At 37.2% G+C, this 22,254-nt stretch overlaps 1 protein-coding gene across 3 annotated transcripts in view; it reads left to right on the forward strand.

Annotated features, from left to right (window-relative positions):
• LNPEP (leucyl and cystinyl aminopeptidase) overlaps nt 1-22,254 on the forward strand; it is a 57,158-nt gene that overhangs the window by 25,845 nt on the left and 9,059 nt on the right. For all 3 annotated transcript variants that reach the window (XM_054003395.1, XM_054003393.1, XM_054003394.1), the window contains 8 exons: nt 626-764; nt 3,432-3,563; nt 5,855-5,975; nt 6,631-6,785; nt 7,114-7,227; nt 16,272-16,403; nt 19,128-19,259; nt 20,381-20,541. In XM_054003395.1, the coding sequence (XP_053859370.1) occupies nt 626-764; nt 3,432-3,563; nt 5,855-5,975; nt 6,631-6,785; nt 7,114-7,227; nt 16,272-16,403; nt 19,128-19,259; nt 20,381-20,541 (1,086 nt within the window). The remainder of the gene's footprint in view (nt 1-625; nt 765-3,431; nt 3,564-5,854; nt 5,976-6,630; nt 6,786-7,113; nt 7,228-16,271; nt 16,404-19,127; nt 19,260-20,380; nt 20,542-22,254) is intronic.

A 22,254-nucleotide genomic window follows, 5' to 3' on the forward strand; every position in this document is an offset into this window, starting at 1 on the left:
TTTCTGTGGCTAGTTAGTATGAAAATAGTGGAGAAGGAAGGTAGACTCCTGAGAAGTCTTCTTGTGATATTAATAGCTATTGGATTAGAGACAAGACAACTTGGACTTGGACAAAATCCATCCACTAGCCAGCACAGGGAACAGGCATACAGTTAGATGAACTGTGGGAACATCTGCAGGAAATGGCCAGGCAATTAGATGAAAAAGCTTCCTTGCAGTCCTTCTGCAGTCTACTGCAGAGGTTTCCAAACTCTTATTTAGTAGACATGCTTGCTAATTTAATTTTTCAATATTCTTTTTGTTCCCTTTCTTTGGAAACTGGCTGGCTTATATTTTGTCAGTTGTTTTGTAAATGAGTTATTCCAGGTGCATTCTTCTTTGTTCAGAAAGCAAAAAAAGCCAAGAAGATTACTCCTCAAATAAGTATGTTATTGGGTTTTAAATAAAAAATCGTGAATTAAACATTTACTCTGACTGGCCCAGCCTTATCATCTATTGTTCAAAAATCTATTCCTATAACAAGCTCTTAGAATGTTTGGGAGGGAAATGACTGTTCTATCCTAACTAAACTGACATTTATATCTTTAATAATTTTTATTTTGCTGTTCTCCACTCTTCCCATTAGGTGGTTTGCAGCAACTCAGTTTGAACCTCTGGCAGCAAGGTCTGCTTTTCCATGCTTTGATGAACCAGCACTTAAAGCTACTTTTTTAATCAAGATCAAAAGGGATGAGAAACTTTCCACTCTGTCAAATATGCCAAAGGTACCTGTTTTTGTAGGGGAATTCTAGTAGAGCTGCTGCCTAGGTAATCCGTTTCAGTATTTGTGATTGGTTTTATTGCATTAATGTCCAGGGGATTGACTTGAGTGGCTAAGCTATAAACTATACGACTTTATCAACTGTTTTGTTCTCAAAGACTTGAACTTCATAGAGAAAACAACTGTTCAATGCATTGCATGGTGTATGATGTTACTGAAAGACAGCTGAATGACTGAAGGATTCCTGTTGAAATTAAATAAACTATTATTTTGCAAAGGTTATGTTGTTGGTGACATTGGTCTCAGCAGCCCTTAAGGTTTGCTTTCCAGTTCTCTGTGTTTGCTGCTGCTGCACGCGTGCAGAGTACTGAAGTACCTTCAGCAGTAGTTTGTGTAATTAGCACCAGTCTATGTGAAATATATGCCTGATCTTGAAGGATGTGCTTCTGTGGCTACATGAGGGGAGGTGTGGTATGAATACAGACAGAGTCAGCTCTAGAATGTGAATGAGGAATCTGACATTCCTTCACCTAGAATTTTTCAGACAAAATCTTGTAAGAGCTTATCTGAATTTTATGGTGATGTTTTATGCCCTTATGCCTTTGACAAACCTTTATGGAAGCCTAATTAATTTAGACAGACAAGAAAGACTAACATTACCTAGTCTGTGTCTGAACTAGGTATTCTCTCATCAAAACACCACCATTTATCACCCAGCAGAAACTCAATACTGACATTGATCTAATCAGTAATGAGAAAATTACACCTTTGGGGTTTCTGGTATATTTATGTACACTGTGCAGCTTGGGTTCCAGGAAGCTGTCTAAAGCTCAGGTGCTCATGCAGATGCCTTGTTTTTGAAAACGAAGCTAATAACTTATGAAACAGTATCTTTTCACAGTGTATGAACATTTATTTGGATTTGTACTGATTCTTAGCAATACAAGAAGAAATGAACTCTGGTGGCTCACTCTTCTGTTTTATGTAAACAAGACAGGGTGCTCACTCTCTCTTCTCTGCTAGGAACTGGGCAAGTGGCTAAGGCATCTTTCAACAGCCTCACAAGTTCCTCATGTACAGAAATTAAATGATGGTTTAGCCCTGCTGCATACACCCACAATTAGTTCCATTGGTCAGAGCAGGGTGCTAATAATGCCAAGGTTGTGGGTTAGAGCCCCATATGGCCATTCACTTGGACTGGGATTCCGTGGTCCTTGTGGGTTCCTTCCAACTCAGAATATTTTGTAATGTGTGCAGCAGACGTTGCTGAAATAATCATCTATACCTGCATGACCAAGAGATTTCAGAAGTAGGCCTTGTCACCTAGTGTGTACATCACTAACTTGGCAACATACAGTGTCTGACGTGGATTAAGGCTAAAAATAAACAGCATATTTTGGGCCTGTAGAGCTACTTTTTGTGGTTTTGTTTGTCCTGTTTTTTGGTTTGAGTGTGTTTTTTTTTTTCTAATGAGGATAACTAATTTTTAAACCAGTTTAAAAATTAAACTGCAGCAGATTTTCTTAAATAAACTGTCACCTCCTTATAAAACAAAAGCAGAAATTTATGAATTCACTAGAGAAATAAAAGATGGCGTTCTGCTCATACATAATGGTCAGATTAAATTATTATAGTGACTATATCTTCGGGTTTAAAAATACATTTCTCTTTAAGGCTGTGACAGTTAAATTTGCAGTGACAGTTAAATGTCAAAACGTTTGGTTTCAAATGGTTTTGTATAAAACTAAGGTTATTGTTGTTGTTTTTTAAATGTTTGTGGGTTCTGAAAACAAAATCGTATATGAAGTTTCATAATTTATAAACTGCCATTTCTCTTTCCAGACCTTTAGTATTCTCCACTACAGTGGTTTTAAAAATTTTGCTTTGTTCTTTTTGTATTTCATGTTTGTGAAGGAATACATAGAAAAGTACTTAAAGGCATATAGCATGCTTTTATAGGACTAGTCTTAAAAAAAAAACTGCACAAAAAGTAAGTTGGGGTACAGTGCAGTATATTACTTCTGTATGGTATCTTACTGTGTGCTCAGACAACTGGGCAGACAGTCACTTTTGTCAGTGTATGTTTGAGCTGGACATCTTTTTCCTTTGAAGTAACTAAAGTCTTAGGTTTTCCTCAGTTTTTAAAACATGTTCTCTTTTGATTTGTAAAAGTGCGTCGGAGGAATATTTTGTTCAATTTTAAAATAGTAAGTATGTCTGGTTACCTAGTTTTGCTGAGACTTAAGGAAAGAGACAAATACTTATTTCATGTAACACCAGTATTTTTAGTTGGCTATGCTGAACTGTGTTTCTGGCCTAGCCTAACACTCCCTTGAATTAATGCTGATCTATATGTTGACTTTGGATTATACTGGGACTTCAAATGCAATCTAAAGATTAGTTTCTCCAACAGAGTAGTTGTTTGGTAATACTATGTAATAAAACTTGACAAATAATTTTTGTATTTATAAGCATAAATGTTTAATGTCTTCTTAAGCTTGTTACATTGTTGTAAGTATTATCAATCCTTCTGAAATATAACAAAAATGTAAAGATATTATGTAAGCATGTCTATTAACTGTTTGTAGCATTATATAATTATTTAACATTGATTTATTTTATGTTTTAGTGTTCTTTTGTCTGCATTAATAATACTGCATTTCCCCTGCAGAAAGCTACTACACCTGTGACAGATGGAATTGTTCAGGATGAGTTTTTTGTGAGTTTGAAGATGAGCACCTACCTAGTAGCTTTTGTTGTTGCAGACTTGAAAAACATCAGCAGGGAAACTAATGGGACTGTGGTATGTGTTTGTTTCACTTTAAGTTCTGCTTCACTCTTCTCAAGCTGACCAGGCTACTAAACAAAACAAAAAGATCCCCAAACCAACAAGCAAACTGTCTCTTTTAAATTTATCTTCTTGGTTTCATATACCCATCCTAGGTAGGGGACAAAAGCCATATGCTATAAAGTGGACTGAGGTGATGCCAGACTGAATACACTTTTACAGCAAGGGACTCTGCATCAAGTCTTGTTAAAAGTGGAAATTTACAAAATGTAAATTTCCTAAGAGCTTTAAGAGCTGGCAGCTTTAAACTCTTCTTTTCAATGCTTCATCTGTGAGCAGTAATGTCACACAAACTAGGAGTTGTTCTGAGGATATAAAGAAATGCGACAAGTTTCTAGGAACACCTACACATGGTTTCAAGCAGTGCCACAAAAACTTTCTGTACCTGCCAAGATAACATACGTGAAAAACTTGTGCCCTACAGTAAAGCAAATTTAGGCTGACTTTAAATCTGCATTTAGTCACTTAAATACAATTATTTAATTTCGTTTTTCCAAAGGTTGTAAATATAAAAGAGTGAGTCCTGCTTGAGCTTTGTCCTTTGCAAGGGTATGACCTATTTCTGTAATGTGTGCAGTTAGAGAAACTAAAGAATAAACGTGGTAATATTAATAGATGCTCCTTAATCTTATTTTAGAAAGTGCAGAAGTTTCATGTAAGCAATGACTTTCATGACTCTTTAGCAGAAAGTGCCCCTTGGTGGTGAAATGTCAGAAGTGCCTATATACCTAGAAAAAGCCAGAGAGAATAGTGCTAGTAGCATTGTAGAAGGAGAAGCTCTCTAATCCAATAAACAAACACAAGTAAAGATGCAAGACGGGCTTTGATTCTAATCTAGGCAAGTATTTCTAATGAAAGATTAATAGAATAGATTTATACACTTTTTTCTTTTTTTTTTTCTTTCTTTTTTTTTTTTTTTTTTTTTTGCCTTGTGGCTTTTATTCAGGTCTGTCTTTGAGCTGTACACTGGTAAAATCGTACAGTCAGTTCTTTGAGGCAGATAACTTTTTTACTCTAAAAAGAATAGTTCTTACTTATCTTTAATTTATTATTTTTAATTTCTTTTTTAAAAAAAAGTTATTAGTATTTTAATCTTATTAAGAGTACTTACTACCTTGAAGGGAGAAAGCATAAGAATACCAAGTAAGGCCAGAGTTTTAGTAGGCCTAAAGTAGTCTCATCAGTGTCCAGCAGGCCAAGGAAGTCAGTAAAAAGGAAGCATATATTGGCATTTCCCAGGAAACACAGACTCAGAATGCTCCCAGCAATTCGTGGTTGGGAGATCCAAAGAATTTGAGCTTCACACAGAAGAAGTTTATTGTCATGAAAGCTTTAAGATAGTGCAGAGTTGAAGTAAAATTGCTTCATGCTTATAATGCAATAAGATTTTTCTCAACTCCAGAAGATTCTAGGAGGATCTTATATTTCGGTTTTGAGCTTAAAATTTGTAGCAAATAATACTTTTGTACTCCAGGAACAGTAGACTGGATTCTTATTTATATGTGCTTCATTCAAACTTATTTATATGTGCTTCATTCAAAAATTAAAAGGTAACCTTTTCCATCTGTTTTAGATGTCGTTTGTTGAATTGATTTATAGCACAGGAAGAGCAACTCCTTTTTTATAGAACTGGAATATGGTTGTCCACGTATTTCTTAGTTTGTGTAGTAAAGGGTGTCCTAAATGTGAACCTACCTGTAACCTAATCAAAGACGTTTTCTGGATACAGTAATTCAACATAAATAGGGGGAGATTGTAACCTTTCAATTTTTATACAAATGCTTCTTACATCATGTGTTATGCGGCCATACCTTAGATAGGGATGAGCTTTATGCCAATTTTTTTTTAATAATTTCTTGCAGATTAAACTACTGCTATCATATTATAAATTCTATCATAGACTAAAGATTGGTTGAGGTATACAAGGAGGGTCACTTAACTCATGAGGGATTTTAAAATCTGTGTCCTGTAGACCCTTCTTGGACACATTCCTTAAAGTTATCATCCTTTAATTGTTCTTGCATACACACAGGATAGTGTCCCTGTATTTTGACCTGTTAATAAGCTCTATTAAGAAAAATCAGCTTTTTCTGAGCAGCTTCATAACTAATCTATGCAATAATTTGTGTACATACTTGCAAAAATGTGTCTTACCTGTTTCAGGAGCTCCTGCCAGCTCCTCCTTCAATTCTAAATCTTTTGTAGGTATAAGTTTCAAAATATTTTCTCTTCTCTGTTTGGACTAGGTATCTGTCTATGCCATACCGCAGCATCTAAGCCAAGTTGGGTATGCCCTAGACACAGCAGTGAAGCTTCTGGAATTTTACCAAAAATACTTTTTTATGAAATACCCTCTTGAAAAATTAGGTAAGTTCTTCAGGACTTTTTTTTAATTAAAAAAAAATAGAAGTAGCTCTGATCTGAAAAATGCATGGGAATTTTCATTTTAAAAAAAGTATTACAATTATTAAATTATTAAATAAATTTAAAAACTAATTACATGTTTGTCTGACAGCAAGTATTAAGTGAGTCCCAAGTTGTAAAGCTTTTGTGAGAGTTTGGAGACAGATTGCTTATATTTTTACATAAATTTACACAGAAGAATTTCTTTGGTGTTATTCAACTTAGTAGTGAGGAAATTCTCAGTCTGTGAACAATGTTCACAACTGCAAGATCTGCAGCATGTCTCCTCTACATGCATTGGTTTGACTGGAAAGATAGTGAAATGCAGTCTTCTAAGACATTATTTTTCAATAGTGTACTTTTCAGGCCATTTCATTTCCATACTACTTTTGCTCATGCAGGATCCATAGGCAGGTTCTTGTTGTTTGTGTCAGAGTACTGCTAGAGAAGCATCATTATAAATCTGTGGGGCTTCTGTACTTGAGATTTGAGTGTATGTCCGCACAGCAGGGTTTAAATAATTATTTTTTTTAATGATTATATCATATAATAGGTAGGCTTGAAAGATAGGATTGGTTTAACTAGTAGTTTTCAAAATCTTCTTTCAAATCTTTTCCAGATCTGGTAGCAATTCCTGATTTTCAGTCTGGTGCAATGGAAAACTGGGGCTTGATTACCTTCCGAGAAACAACACTCTTATTTGACAACAATACTTCTTCAGTGAGGGATAAAAAGCTAATAACTGCAGTGATAGCACATGAGCTTGCCCATCAGGTACTAGTCTGGGAAGATTATTTTTTTCTTTTTTAATTTCTTTGTTTTTTAAGTGCAGTTCTGTCCTTAAATTCACCCCTCCCCTCACTGTGACTGGGTAGTTCATTGCATCTGTTTAGATAGCCTGCAGGTGTATTTTCTACAGCACAACAGACAGAGTGCAACTCTCATGCCATGCTTAAGGAGTTGTTGCTGTGAAGACTTTTCTGTAGTTTTGACTGACCTTCATTTTACCTTACGTTTATTTTAAATAAAGCAGAGGATGGATGGAGTACTTCTCATTTGATTTTAATTCTAAGAAAATAATGATGTTTTTGGTCTTTCTTAGTGGTTTGGCAATCTAGTAACTATGGAATGGTGGAATGATCTCTGGCTGAATGAGGGATTTGCCACGTTCATGGAATACTTTGCCATGGAAGAGGTTTTTCCAGAATTATGTTCAGTAAGTAATTTCTGAAGTTACATTTACTTTACCTTCACTGTTATCTGTTTTTTGTGCTGCCTATAAATGATTGATACTTATAAACTGATACTAAAATTAATTTTGGGCACCACTGAGATCATGCTACATTTCTGCTATTATACTGGAAGTGGCTTTGAAAAGGGTACATTGTTCTGTGGGTTTTAATTTTTTTTTTACTTTTTTTTTTTTGGTAATAATCTACAGGCAGTCTACTGTGTTTTCTGAAGGTTAAGGTATTCTGTGCAAAATAGCAGGTGTTAAAACTTGTAGGTGTCTATAAATCAAACTGCTTAAAATCTTTCTAGAAAAAGTCCAGACATGATGTTGAACATGTTTGTCTACTTCTGCTTTTCCTAATAGACTTAGGAAGCTTTAGGTTATTAAATGTGCCTGAGGTTGCAAGCGCATGGAAAAAACACAGTCCCCAATTGTGGTATAACCACAGACGTCTATTAAAAGTGTACATAGCTTTTATAATATTTTCACCATTGGGTGTGAGCCTGGAAAGCCAATAGTATAATTGTTAATAAAATTGCTAACCAATAATATTTGTGATCAATTCCCTAATAGCAACGTCAGACTTTTCTCCTAAAGAAAAAATGCTTATATAATAGTTCTTTCTGCAAACTACTGTGTACCTGTTACTTGTTACTTTTTTTAAAACTTCGTTACATCTCTGGTGACTGAATAGTCTTTCTAACAAAATGCTCTTTGTTCTCTCAATTACAAACTCTCTTTGTTTTCTTTCCCTATATCGCCCCCTTTCTTTTTTACTAAGTATTGCAAAGTACAGTAGGTGTCTGCATAAGCATTACATGCTTCATTTTCTGATGGATAAGCCGTTGAACACAAGAAAATATGCATGGGAAACATAACATAATCATCAAAAGGGCCATGACTCCTACTACAGTGAAACCAACTATATGTTTGACCCAAGGTCCAAAATTAAATCTTCCCAACCAGGAGAAGAGGCAAAAGGATCCCAATCCTGATTTTGCTGCAGCTCTCCAGATAGCTCCTTCAGTTCCTGGATGTTTTTCTGAATGGATTTGGAGTGGTCGTACAGCAGCACATTCTCTTGAAGTCTTCATATCTGTGTCCTTGGGCTAACATTAAAAAGTCTTTTGCTGCTCTATTTTGCAGTGTTGCATGACGTTCTCAGTTGACATCTGTTAACAATCCTGTTGAAGCATTACTAGTAGCCTTGGTTTCTTTTGCAAGCCAACAACCTTGTTTGTTAATTGTGTTGATGGCATGTGCAGTATCAATACAGGCAACTAAGGAACTAAAAAATCTCTTTGCGCTATTCCAGAATTCAACCTCAGAGTTACAGTCAGGGTCAAATGACTGAGCGTCATGTTTATTTCACCTGTGTTGTAGTGTCCAATTAGTTAGAGTTTCAAGATTGGGATGAAACAGTCAAACGACCAAAAGTACATGGACCTCCCACTGCATTACTTGGAATGCTTTTCCATGCTCTGTTGCCACAAATTGAAAATACGTTATGAGGCAGGCTTACTGCTCAGATCTATGTTGTGATTTATGAGAAAGTAGTAAAATTACACCAGGCAGAAGCATTAGAGTAATTGCCAGTGCCACTTACATCAACCCCTGTGTTGTCTGCTTTTGAATCATTAGCATAATTAAGGTAAAAACACACAGGAGCTTTTATAGAGCCTAGTACATCTAGCACTTGAGGCTGCAGTGAGAGAGTAGGGAAGTTACTTACTTTTCTCATGCCTCTGTCAGTATTGCCCATATACCATTTCACAGACTGGCCAGCATTAGACTGCTGTGATCCCAAACACCACGATGATCTACGCTTACCTGGAGCTGTACAATCACATGGAACTGTTTGATTGTATAATTTGTTCTGTTTGTCCTCCAACAAAGGAATGCCAACCAGGCATGATTGAAATGGATCACTAGGACTGGTCATGGATATATGAAGGGTAGATTGGTTAATTGCTTTGGCTAATGTGAACCTAACATTGATGTGTGGTTGTGAGATCCATGCTTGATTCACATTCATTGAGAATACACTGAGGATGATAAAAAGGGTTACATACGTTGTGCCCAAACCCATTGCAACTGATTACCAAACCAAAATTGTGATGCCTTCAAGTCTTCATCCCTTCTGCGGTGGGTTTGATGTTCTTTGCAGGTAGCCAATGAGCTCCTGTGTATAGAGAAACACAACCATAACCACACCCCCCTGTTAGCAAAAGCAAGGGCCTAGCCATTGTCCACTCTGCAAGTCTTTATAATAAAGAAGTCATTGAGAATCTGCTAAAGCATCATGGGAAAATATTTTTTCACTTGCTGTTTTCTTATCAAATCTGGAAATATTTAAGAAATTTAAAACAAATGTTGCTTTGTTAATTGTTCCTGAGATGTTATACCAAGGGGATCCCCTCTTTTGTCTTTAAGAAGCATGTTCTTTAAAAAGGCATGTACTCGTTCCACAACAGTTTGACCTGTTGAAAAAATGTTTTCCTTGATTGTGAAGCATATACTGCACCATTATCAGTTTTCATTACTTTGGGGACTTCTAAAGTAGCAATAGCTCACAACCTGTACTAATGGCATCTCTTGCCTTTTTCTCTTTATGAGTGGAGGCAACAAAAATTTGGAATATGTGTCAACTGATAAATGCACATATTTTAGGGTGCCAAAAGAGGAAACGTGTGTAGCATCCATTGACATCCAAATCTCTTAGATTTGTACCTACTGTGGTAGGTAAAGGTATTAAAAAAGCACAATCAGGGCAAGAATTAAGAATTTGTCTGGCTTGAGAAAGGATAAGGTCAAATTATTTACTCAAATATTTTGCATTCTGGTGATAAAAGTCATGTGACAGCTTTGCTTGTGTAATTTGATTCGGAACTGTTGCCGTCATCGTCAGAGTGCCAGCAGCTGCATGGCCCTTCCACCAGAGGTCCAGACAATGAGTGAGACCTGAGATGCATAACATAAAAACAGTGAAATGGTACTGGACATAATCATGCACAGTAGATAACAGCATAAAAATCCTTATTGAGTACTTGCTTTAAAAATTAATGTTCAGTACAGTTTAAATACCTACTACATAAAAGGAATATGATACTAAGTTGAAAGGTTCATTTTGAAACCATCAGAGCTTCTGCAGTGGCTGCTAACCTACTAGCTGTGTTGACCTTGGCTGAAAAATCAGTTTTCCCAATCCCCTGTGGAGTTTTTCCAAACAACAGCTGTTTTCTGATTATTCCCAGAACCATCGATGAAAACTGTCTTTGCTCCAGACAGGGGCTGTGATGATGTTAAAAAACGTGGCTGTAAAGAAAGATCTTTTAAAGATTGCAAAAGTTTTTTTTTCGGCAAAGAATTAACAATGTTTCTCAAAAAGTCTGTCAGGGCAGCCTGTAAAGGTGAGGATTCTTGGAATATATCCTGAAAGGCATTTGCAGGTAAAGGAATGTGGATGTGAGAAGGATCATCCCCACTTAGGGTCTGGCATAATTTTTGTCCTGTGGAAACAAGCCTAACGATAAGTCAAGCAATGTAGTTCACTGTTTTTGAAAATGTGTGAGGTAAAAATATCCACTCTATCATCCACAATTGTTGTGTGTACACCACTGTGCTATTAGTGCCTATGGTTGGCATTCAGCCAGGATAAGAAAAAGCCTGAGTGGTAACTCTGCTTGTTGTCTGGGTACAAGAGTGGTCTGAATTTCATTCGGAGTTGCAATGCTTCACAGGCTTCTGATTCTGGATTGCAAGGAGAGGAGATATTAAATCTGTGCCTCCCTTAAGTAAATTAAACAAGGGTAATAGTTCCTAATAATTTTTGCAAATCATTGTGTTTTAATAGAGGTCCAAAGGACAATGGGCTGAGGAACAATTTTCTGTTCAAATAATAGAAACCCTAGGTATTTCCATGGTGGGACAGTTTGAACCTTGCCTGCTGCAATACAAAGACCAAATTTATCAAGAGAAAAACACAAAAGGGAAAAACAGTTCTGCAGTACTACAGGGTCATCTGCTGCTAGCAGTATATCATCCATACCATGATACAGCAAAACCTTTGAAAATTGCTGTCGCACCAGTTGTAAAGCACTTGCTACCACAAACTGACGCATTGTAGGACTGTTTTTCATTCCTTGGGGTAACACAACACAGTGATACCTTTGCATAGGTTCAGTGTTGTTCAAGGATAGTAATGAAAAAGTAAAACAAGGTGCAGCATCAGGATGTAATGCAATTGTGAAAAAATAATATTTTAAGACAATTATTAGTAATTCCCAATTTTCAGTAATTCCCAAATTTCCTAATTTCAGATTAGGAATTCCAGGTTGCTGAGCGCCGATCAGGGCTATTAGTGCACCGATAGCCATATCTTGTAAGTCTCCATTTGCCAGTCTTTTTTGGAATCACAAATATTGTGGTGCTCCAGAAGCTTGTAGAAGGAACTATATTTGCCAGATCCAATTGTTTTGACCAGCTTTTGTGCTTGTTGCAGTCGTTCCTTTTGCGTGGCCACTGATCCACCCACAGAGGGGTGTTAATGTTCCACGTGAGTTTAAGTCTCGGCTGCACATCAGAGGCACTGAAAAGTTTGTTTTCAGTGTCAGTCCCCACTGTGATAACAAATCTCTTCCCCACAGTGTGCAGTAGTAGAAAGTACATGTGGTTTGAGCTGTGCTTGTTTCCCTTCTGGCCCATATACCATGAGTTCCTTAGCTGACTGCTGACCTCCTGTGACATCTATTGACCTCCAGTGCGTGTGACCATCGCTGATGGCGTTGACAAGGGCTAGGTCGGTGGCCAATCACATTCACTGATGATGGTTTTGTCGGCTCTGGTATCTTAATCCTGTAGAAGACTTGCCATCTGCAACACAGGCTAGAAAAGGTTGCTGCACTGAAGTAAATTTAGACCAGTAAATGGGAGGAGTGCCTGTGCTCCCAAAACCTCCAGTGCCTCTGTCAGCACTGACAGATGGTATCCATCTGGCAATGTAGGAAGTGGGATGAATTGAGCAATGCATGATCTTGCTGGAACAGTACAAGGTTGGTTAGGAGTCCGAGCCATGATTTTTATTTCACCCCTAGATTCAGAGTTGATGATTCCTGGTAAAATAGAGAGTCTACTTTTAGATGATGATGATCTCCTGAGTAACAATGCATGACATTTAAAAGGAAGGGGTCAATTTAAACCTGTAGGTATAAGGTGAACCAATGTGTCATTTATTGTGATTTTGGTGGAAACTGCCAAGTCCAAGCCAGCAACTGCCTGGGGTTCCCCTGATGTTCCTTGAGCTTGAGCTGCAGCTGGATCCTGTTCTGTTGGGAGGCAAAGGATTCTGAACCCGTCTTTGAGTTTCCCTGCTGTGGCAGAGGTTTGCCATTTTGTCATACTTAGAATGGCATTAATTGCTCTAATGGTAACCTTTCTTGCATCTAGGGCACAGTTTATTAGGTTTTTGTTCCCTTTGTTGTTTATTCTTTGAGCACTGCTTTTTCACATGACCTTCTTCTCCACAGTCAAAACATTTGACTGTTGCCCTAGCAACCTGTAGCTGTTGAGCTAAGGCTGTTGCTGGTAAACCTGCTTTGTATTGTTCTGTACCAACATGTGCACAAGTTACGATAAAGTCATGTAAGGAAACATCTGGTTTGTGTTTAACTAGGTCAAGTGCCTTGCAACAGTCAGGATTAGTATTTTCATCAGCTAAGGATTTGAGTAAAACTTCAGCTGCATCTGGTAAATCAATTTGCCTTGTCACAGCTGTTTGCAAACGATCAATAAAAGTAATGTAGGCCTCTTGATGTCCCTGCCTTATAGTAGAGAAGCCATGTTCAGTCTTATTAATGTCCGTCACTCTTTTTGAAGCTCTTTTAACCAGTTCCTTTGCTTGGTTATATGTTTCTGGGGGCATCCCTAACTGTTCTTTTATCATGGTCTGATGTCCAGTCCCTGTCAAATGATCCCTTGTTATTGCAGCATTAGCAGTGTCTATGTTAGCCCGCACTTGATCTTCACAAAGCCTGTTGTACTCTGTCCACCATATAGAATATTGTGCTGCTGTCCTAATTGATTTAAATAAAGCTTTCCAGTCAGCAGGTAACATAACACAGCTCTCTGCAATAGCTTCTATAAGTCTCAAGGTATAGAAAGATTGCAATCCTTTCTCTTTCATAGATTTTCTTAATTCTTTAACCATTTCATAGGAAAGTTCCTCATGTTGAGGCTGATTGCCTTGATAAACTACAGGCAAAGGATGAAGCAATTCAACATCCCCTTGAAGCAAAGCTGTTTTTCTACAGATACCTAAAAAGTCTTTTGGCTCAGGGAGCAGAGAAAATTCACTATCAGTCACGAAGGGCTGTTTTGGCACTTCTGTGTCAGTAGATGGTGCTGCAGCCATATTTTTCAGCTGTTGCAATGGTATTTTAGAATACGAATTGCAGCTTTTTTCTACAAGTTCACTTTCTTTTTCCTCCCTAGTGGTCCTGTCCACATGCAAAACAAGTGAATTAGAACATGAAAGCATTGCTGTGGGTGCGGGGGAAGCATCAGCAGGAAAATTTACAGCTGGGAGTACTATATCTTCGGAATTATGAAAAGCTTGCAATGCAGAATATATAATTTTCCATGTTATAAATTCATCTGAGTTAATCTCGGGCATATGTGTTTGATGTGCTTTTAAAGCATCTTCCACTCACGTCTAGTGATTGAGGTCATAGGAGCCTTTACGGGGGTACCAGCGACAGTTAGTTTTCTCCCATATAAGGAGTTGTATTCATTTCTTTTCCTGAATTTTAAGATTTTGCTCCTTTGCTATACATAGTAAGCAGCCTTTATGGAAGGCTTCTAGTTTAGAGATATTGTTGCCCATTTTATGAGGGAATTGCCTGACTCTGCTGCTAACCTTTTTTTTAGCCAGCAATGAAGGGACGTCCTCAGTGATCCTTGAAGCTCACTGTTGGTACAGTCGGGATGCACTGCACAGTCCAGGATTGCCTTAGGAGATTATATGTAGGTTCAAGGAGCCATTTGCAAGCATAGGAAAGAAACACAGTCCTCAGTTGTGGTATAACCACAGGTGTCTATTAAAAGTGTATATAGCTTTTATAATATTTTCACCATTGGGTTAGAATAATGTCAGTCTGGAAAGCCAATAGTATAATTGTTAATAGGCTTGCTAACCAATAATATTTGTGATCAATTCGCTAATAGCAACATCAGACTTCTCTCTCAAAGATAAATGCTTATATAATAGTTCTTTCTGCAAACTGCTGTGCACCCGCTACTTGTTACACCTGCTACATTTTTTAAAACTTTCATATATTTCTTCTGCCTTGAGTGAAGAGTCTTTTCTTTCTAAGTAAATGCTTTTTGTTATAAGTTCCCTTTGTTTTATTTCCCTACATGAAGTAACTCCTGTCTTCCCATCATTGTGGTGCTTGTGTCTGAATCAGTTTGAACTTCACAAATGAGCAGACCTGGCATAAAAATATCAAATGGTCCACCACAAAGGATTCTGATAGCATTGAGTTACGCTTAATGCAAAGCACTGCTCCCACAGGCACATCTGTTTACATACATGGCTGAAGGATAAAATCTTTCTGATATAATAATGCAGTGATTATTTATTAACTCACTCAGGTACTAAGTGACCTAGCTTTTCAGACACTGGAAAACATGATGGATTCAAATTTAGTCTGTCTTTTCCAATGAAAGGATATCACCTACTTCTATAAAACTTTCTTGTCACTGAGAATGACAGGCAGATAAACAAAGGTTAGTGGAATTAAATGTAGATGGTAGTGGAGAGAGTAATTTTGCATTCCGAATAGAGATATCTCCAAGGAGAGGACATACCTGAGGCCTGAAATCAACTTCCAGGAGTGTTTATGTAATTTGTCTTAGTCATGGGATTAAGCACCTGATTTGTACTGACTTTCCTGCCTGATAGATAGCGTTCTTCTCAGCATTCTGGAGAGCTGTGAGTACTTAAATCACTCTTATTAGTATTAAGAAACTTGAGTTGGTAACCTGGTCCAGTAGAATTCTTTTACAGCACTGGATGTTTCAAAACTTCTTCATTTGGCCTAGTTTGGTTGTTCAGCTGGATTGTCACCAAAAGTATTCTGCTTGTTGGGTGCATATGTGCTGAGGGTGGGACACAAATAGTGTCCTTATTTAACAAGGACACATCTAACATCTGTGTACTTCATTCTAAAAGTTGTCTGACAAACTGCCTTGACAAATACTTCATTTCGTTGTTTGATAGTCCCAGAATGTGTTTTGGTGAAAATAAAAGACATCACCCAGAACTTCTCCATTCAAGAAGAATAGCCTTAACATTTTAAACTTTAACAGTTGTTTGCATTGTATTTCACAGAGGGGTTTTGTGGGTTTGTTTTGTTGTTATTGTTGGGGGTTTTGGGGTTTTTTTTAACTCTACTGTATAGAGAATTGTTTGCTTGCCTAGATGAAGTGAAATGAACAAATACAGATATGATCAGCTTCTTTTCAGTGTTTGGCGTTGTTTGTTCTGTTACCAATGTAATAAATTCAAATATCCTCATTCTAGAAGAAAAGAAGTAAGAGATTTTGGTAATCACTAGATAAGGTGCTGTTTACATTCTCCCAAACATTTCTGTAATGAATAATTTCTCTAGACTTCATGCTTAAAGCACATGAAAGTCATATTTTTGTATTCCCTGCCTCCTGTAAATGAAAACAGCAGTGAAATTTAATAGGAAATTTGACACACACTTATTTAGAAGGTGCATTTTTGTCGGGTGCCATTGACACATGCCTAAGATAGGGGCTTAAGGGTCTGTATAATGATGCAAACTCAAAAGTGAGATTCCACTGCTAAAATATGGCAGGGAAATAGCAGCTTTTATAAATAATATCCTGACAATTCTTTTGCTGCATAGAGCAATGGAGGAGCAAAGGAGAGACCACTTTTATTTTTCTGCTTAACATGTACATTTCAGCTTCCTAAATAGTTAAAAATGTTTCTCTTCTAGGATGAAGATTTCCTTACTTCAATTTTCAAGGCTATGATGAAAGATGCCTTGAATTCTTCACATCCAATCTCTTCTGCAGTTCAGTCTTCAGAGCAAATTGAAGAAATGTTTGATGCTCTTTCTTACATCAAGGTAACTGTAAAAATATTCCAAAATATTTAGAAAGTGATACATTAGCTATTGAAACTATGAATGTGGAATCACAAGTGAATAGGCATGTATTGACAAACCTTTGGAGGTTATTTACACCCAACTCAAACAATGCAGGATTTCTCAATAATGTTTTTGAGCATATATGTAGCATTTAATTAGGAAAATATTATGTATATGTATTTGTTGCTTTACTTACCATCTTGTTGAATGCTTGAGCACAAAATATAATTGTAGGAGGGGAACCAATAGATGAAGCAACGTAACCAGTTAGGCATATATTCTTCTGGTAGCAGACTGTAACAAGTGATTAAAAAAAGAGTAAAAACAAAACACCAAAGTAATAGCTCCATGTTATACTCTCCCTGGTTTAAAAAAACCCCAGTATTTTAGAGATATCCTGAACTGGAAGCTTGCTTCTGAATGCAAATTATTTTACTGCTGGTCCTGGTTGTCTGAAACGTGATTATTTCTAATGTCTAGTGAGACATGTGTGTGAGGCTTATGTTATTAAAGCATCTCAGTGCCTTATTTAAAAATGCATGAGAGAAGAAATACCTGTATTTGCAAAATTTTTATTCACATTGTCTCAGATTTTAGATACCAGATTTTGGTAGTGTTGGAGGAAAGCCTTTTGTTTGTTTATTTTGGAGTAGCTGGCATTTTTTTCCATCACTGTCTTGTACTTTCATCTAATTAGAAATCATGGGGATAGCTATTTTCTGCTAGAAAATAGTCAGATACTACATCTTCCTCTGCTCCGTGGAATGCAGATCCCATGACAGTCTTGGTTTGTTTTCTCTGACTTATTTTTGCAACTATTCAACACATCTTGTCTGGCATCCTTGAATAGTCTGGGATGCCATATAGACTTACGGTAGTGATGTGCTTCCATTTATTTTGGACTTTGCTTTCTCAACTGCAAGAACGGATATGTGTGATTTTCAGGTTACCTTGGTTGCCAAATGAATTTGGATTTTTTCCTTTTATCAAAAGGCATGGCTGTTGTTTATTGCTTCAGAGGTACTGCCTCAAGTATTTCTCTTTTTGATGAGCTTCTGGAAGCTATGCATTTGGCACAATCATGTCTGTAGCCAACTAACTTTAGAGCCAATTAACTATATAGAGAAGTTTCAGTCAAAGACTGTCAACAGTCTTTGACTGATTGAAACTTCTCTATATAATTTTAATGGAAAAGTTTCCTAAATGATTGGATTGGCATTTCAGTCAATTAGTATCACATTGTATTTGGAGAATTATTTTATTACTTCATTGCTACTAATAAGTATGTGCACAGTTTGAATAGAATTGTACTAACCTACACCTTTAAGAGCTGACCAAAAGAGGTTTTTTGTATGTTGTCAGAAATAGTGTTTTCACAGCTGCTTTCTGTGTTTCAGAGGATTTCATTACATAGCTTTTAATTTCTGCATGAAGTTCTTGTATTCCACTACTCTGTAGCTTAGGTAGAATTCTTGGCAATTCACATGAGAAGACACTGCAATGTAGTCCCAGATAAGCAAAGGATTGTTTGTTACTGAATTGTACAATATAATTTGTTTTATTGGACTACCAACTGACACAGATTAGTAGGTGACCTCTGCATTGTACTGTCTTGAATAGAAATAATTGTACAATATTATTTTTAGTCTGACTGTTTTGCAGACTGTCAGTAAGCCTAACACCCATACATGGGACAAAATCCACCTGGAAGGATATGAAAGTAGGAAAAACAAAGGAGCAGAGCTGTAGGTGAAGTATGGGTGCATACAGAAGAGGAGATTGTGGCTATATTATTAAAAACTGTAGTAAGGGCTATTCCTGACGTTCGGTGACTAGTAAATAACCAGGCAGCCTTCAGTTTCAGATAAGATGTTACTCCAATTCCAGAACTTGAGATTGGAATTTATGAGAACAATGCATTGTCTCTTTAAAATTTTCTCCTTCTTGTTTCTTTCCTAGAAATTGTAGCAAAAATATAAAGTGCACCTTTAAACTATTCTTGATCTATGGCTGCTCCTCTGCATTCAGTTCTACAGTATGCAAGTCTTCAGGCAATTTACTTACTGGTGGCTTTCACATAGAAACATTCACAACCCTTTTGATACTAAAACTACTCAGTTACTACTATTTTTTTTTCTTTACAAGATATGGCTGTATTTAAACATACTTGTTCTTCTGCAGTCAATTCCAGCCTACCAAGTGCATCTCATCTTTTTCCTCTGTTTTTAGGTTTTTGATATAAGTGCACATCATATGATTGTTAAACACTGACTCAAAAGTGCAGTTCTGTACCATACAGATGAGTATTCGTAATGAAAAATGGCAGCCAGCAGAGACATATCAGTAAGAAGGCAATAGTTTTCAGATTATGTTGATTGGAAAAAATGTCAAATTCTACTAGTCCATTTTGTAATTGTAGTTTGAGCCTTTAAAATATTTTTTCCAAAGCAGCTGGGAAAAATTTTTAAATTACATTAGCCTTTTCTGTAACTATATTTGGAGTTTTTGAAATAGTAAAAGAATATTTTTCCAAGGAAACTGAGTGTAAAGGTAATTATTTGAAGGATATTATTTGGAATAAAATCTGCTAGCTTCTGACTTACTCCTGTACTGTGAAAGAGCTATAATACACATATGCTTAAAAAAGTTCTTTAACTTCAATTTATTGATTCATTTTCTTTTTTTTTTTTTTTCTCCTTAAAGGGGGCTTCACTTCTTTTGATGCTGAAGCATTATCTCACTAAGGATGTTTTCCAAGCTGGCATTGAGGTATACTTGCATAATCACAACTATGGAACTGCCCAGAGTGATGACCTGTGGGACAGCATGAATGAGGTATCCGTCTTGGACACACTGTTCTTCTTTTCTTTTTTTTTTCCCTCCGCTTCTCTAAGAGTGTCATAGGTTTCATTTATTTTCTTGTTTATTAAAAAAAATAGGATAATGGACTACAGGTAAATACTGTCAATTAGTTGCTCATCCTATTCCAAAGTTCTTTCATATAGATAGGGAGATTACTGAAGCTTCTTGGGCTATATTGCATATCATCCCAAAAAAGCACTGTGAGTGAGTATGTACTGCCCTGCATGTCCATCCAGAATGGACATACCCTGTCTAGAATTACATGGGTAGTGTGTTAAGACTGGAATGAAAGTAATAAAATTCAGGATAAAATTTACTTTCAAGGAATAGCTATATCCAGCTTCACAGAAGTCTTGGGTTACTCTCTACTAGTGTAACTTTGTGATAGCTTTTGTTTTTTGATGAAATTTTAGGAAAGCAGACTGTACAGGCAGTTCTCAAGTCACAAGGAAGGCATAAGGCTGTGTCTAATTTTAAAATGAGTGTGAAGCGCTCAATAAAGCAAGGGCTCGGATAGAAGAGACTGAGGGCTAGTGTCAGCAAGGCTGTGGGAGTCAGAGAGGCCAGGGAAAGGAGGGTGGAGAGACAGCAGGAAGAACAGGGGATGGACTGATGGTCCAGAGAGCTACAGGTCTGTTGGCCTGAACTGAGTGCCAAGGAAGGTCATGGAGCAGATTGTCTTTAGTACCATTACAGGGCACATACAGGACAACCAGGGAATCAAACCCAGCATGGGTCTGATTTAGGAGGACCAGGTCCTGCCTGACCAACCTAGTCTCCTTTTTTGACCAGGTGACCTACCTGGTGGATGAGGGAAAAGCTGTGGATGTTGTCTCCCTGACCTTCAGCAAAGCCTTTGATACTGTCTCCCATGGCATTTTCCTGGAAAAGGTGGCAGCTCATGGCCTGGGCAAGTGCACTCTTTGTTGGGTTAAGAGCTGGCTGGATGGCCAGGCCCAGAGAGTGGAGGGAAATTCGCAAGTTCACTGTCAAAGTGATTGTTTACAGATGCAAAATCGCGCAACTAGTTTAATTGAGTAACTTAAGAATAAAGTGTTCTCCATTTGCTTTTTATGTTATGATTGTTTTTACAGATTACCAATGGAACACTAGATGTAAAAAAAATTATGAAGACTTGGATTGTGCATAAAGGATTTCCTTTAGTCACTGTTGTCCGAAAGGGAAAGATTATTTCAGTACAACAAGAGAAATTTTTATATCGTGTGGAACCAGAAAATTGGACATCCGATGCAAGGTTATTGCCTTCTTAATACTTTTTATCCATGAAAAGCAAGCTGCTGTCTTAAAGCTTGTATATCTTTCTGACTTGTATTCAGGCCTTTTAGTGTTTCCTTTGAAGGCAGGTAGTAGCAGAGAATTTGGCACAGAAATTCACACATCTGTTGTCTGCCTGAAGGTCCATGTCTGTTTCCACTGAAGGAAGTGGTAAAAATCAGTGACACCCTTTGTAATCTGAATTTCTTACATGCATCCTTTTCCTGAAGCTTTTAAGCTTGACATCATGAGTTGGTTTTCAATAAAAAAAGGCAGATCTAGTAAGTAAAGGTTTCTTTACATTTGAGAAAGTTTTGTGCGTTTAACAAGACTCTGAAGAAAGGCAGGCTGCAGAAGTTTCGCAGAAGTTACAGATGCATGTATTCTACTTTAAAGCCTCTGCTTCTTACTTCCAAAATTCAGTTGTATACCTTGGGCTTTGCTACAAGAAGGTAGAGAAGCTAGTGTCAATGCTTTCTTGGCTTCGAAATTTGAAGATGACAGTACTACATGACAACAAATGACTAAATGTACAACAGAGGCAATATCCATTGTACCAAAACCTAAAAGGAAATATATATAAAAATACTGAAGAACCAAAGATATGGCCGTTGGTAGTTTTAAAATTTTGTTTACTGCACATGTGACTTACCATATGACCCTCAACAGTGTCTTCTAACAAAAATATGTAAGTGTGAATTCTTTTGCTATTTTGCTGGTTTTATTCAGTTGTTTGAAGTTTTAACAGGAGCTAGGTCCATTGCATCACCTTGCAGAAAATTAGGTTTGTGAAAGAAATTTGTCTCTTGAAATGTAGGAATTTAGAGGGTTCTGTTTTACTTTTGTTATGTGGAGAAGGAAAAGCAATGTGAGGTTGAAAGGGAAGAAGGGAAGGATTTTTAAGCTAAGTAGTTTCTGTTTCTAGTTCATCTAAGTTTGGGGCATGTATGAAAAGATTTAGAAAAAGAGCACTCTCTGTGAATCATACATAGAGGAGATCCCTGTCAAAATCAGATTTATGTGTGCAGCTTCTTTCATCCCACTCAGATTTATGTTTTTCTCTAAATAGCCAAGTCCTTATCATCATTATGAGCCTCCTTAGCTTTTGTTCTTCCAGCTTGCAGTTCACTTAAGAAAGCCCACGTGGTATGCAATGAATTGTGGTTTCTATAGCACAATTTGGTATTTGAGTCTTGTACTTGGATAATCTTTTTTTAGTTAAAACATGTAAAAGATCAAATAAACAATGCTAGACTCAGGTAAAAATCATACTGGATGAACTTCTGATGCAGCCAGAGATTTACTGTCTGTATGATTTTGGACTAGCTACCTAGCATGCTGTAACTGGGAAAGAAGTACTAGGAAAAGTAGAGTCCATTAGGGACTAGTGCAGTTTAAGTTCTTCATCAGTGATGTACACAGTGGAATCAAATGCTTCTGCAGAGAATTTGTAGATGACACCAAACTGAGTGGTGCAGTTGGTGTGCCTGGGGGAAGGGATGCCATCCAGAGTAATTTGGGCAAGCTCAAGCAGTGGGCCCTTGGTCAGTCCAGCTTCTGGTATCAACATAGGCTGGGGGATGAACAAATCAAGAGCAGCCTTGCAAAGGAGTACTTGGGGGAAGTCGTGGTACTGGACACAGGCCCGCAGTGTGCATTCACAGCCCAGAATTCCAGCTGTATCTTGGGCTGC

The sequence above is a fragment of the Vidua macroura genome, chromosome Z (genome assembly GCF_024509145.1).
Source record: "Vidua macroura isolate BioBank_ID:100142 chromosome Z, ASM2450914v1, whole genome shotgun sequence".
NCBI classification, from domain to species: Eukaryota; Metazoa; Chordata; class Aves; order Passeriformes; family Viduidae; genus Vidua; species Vidua macroura.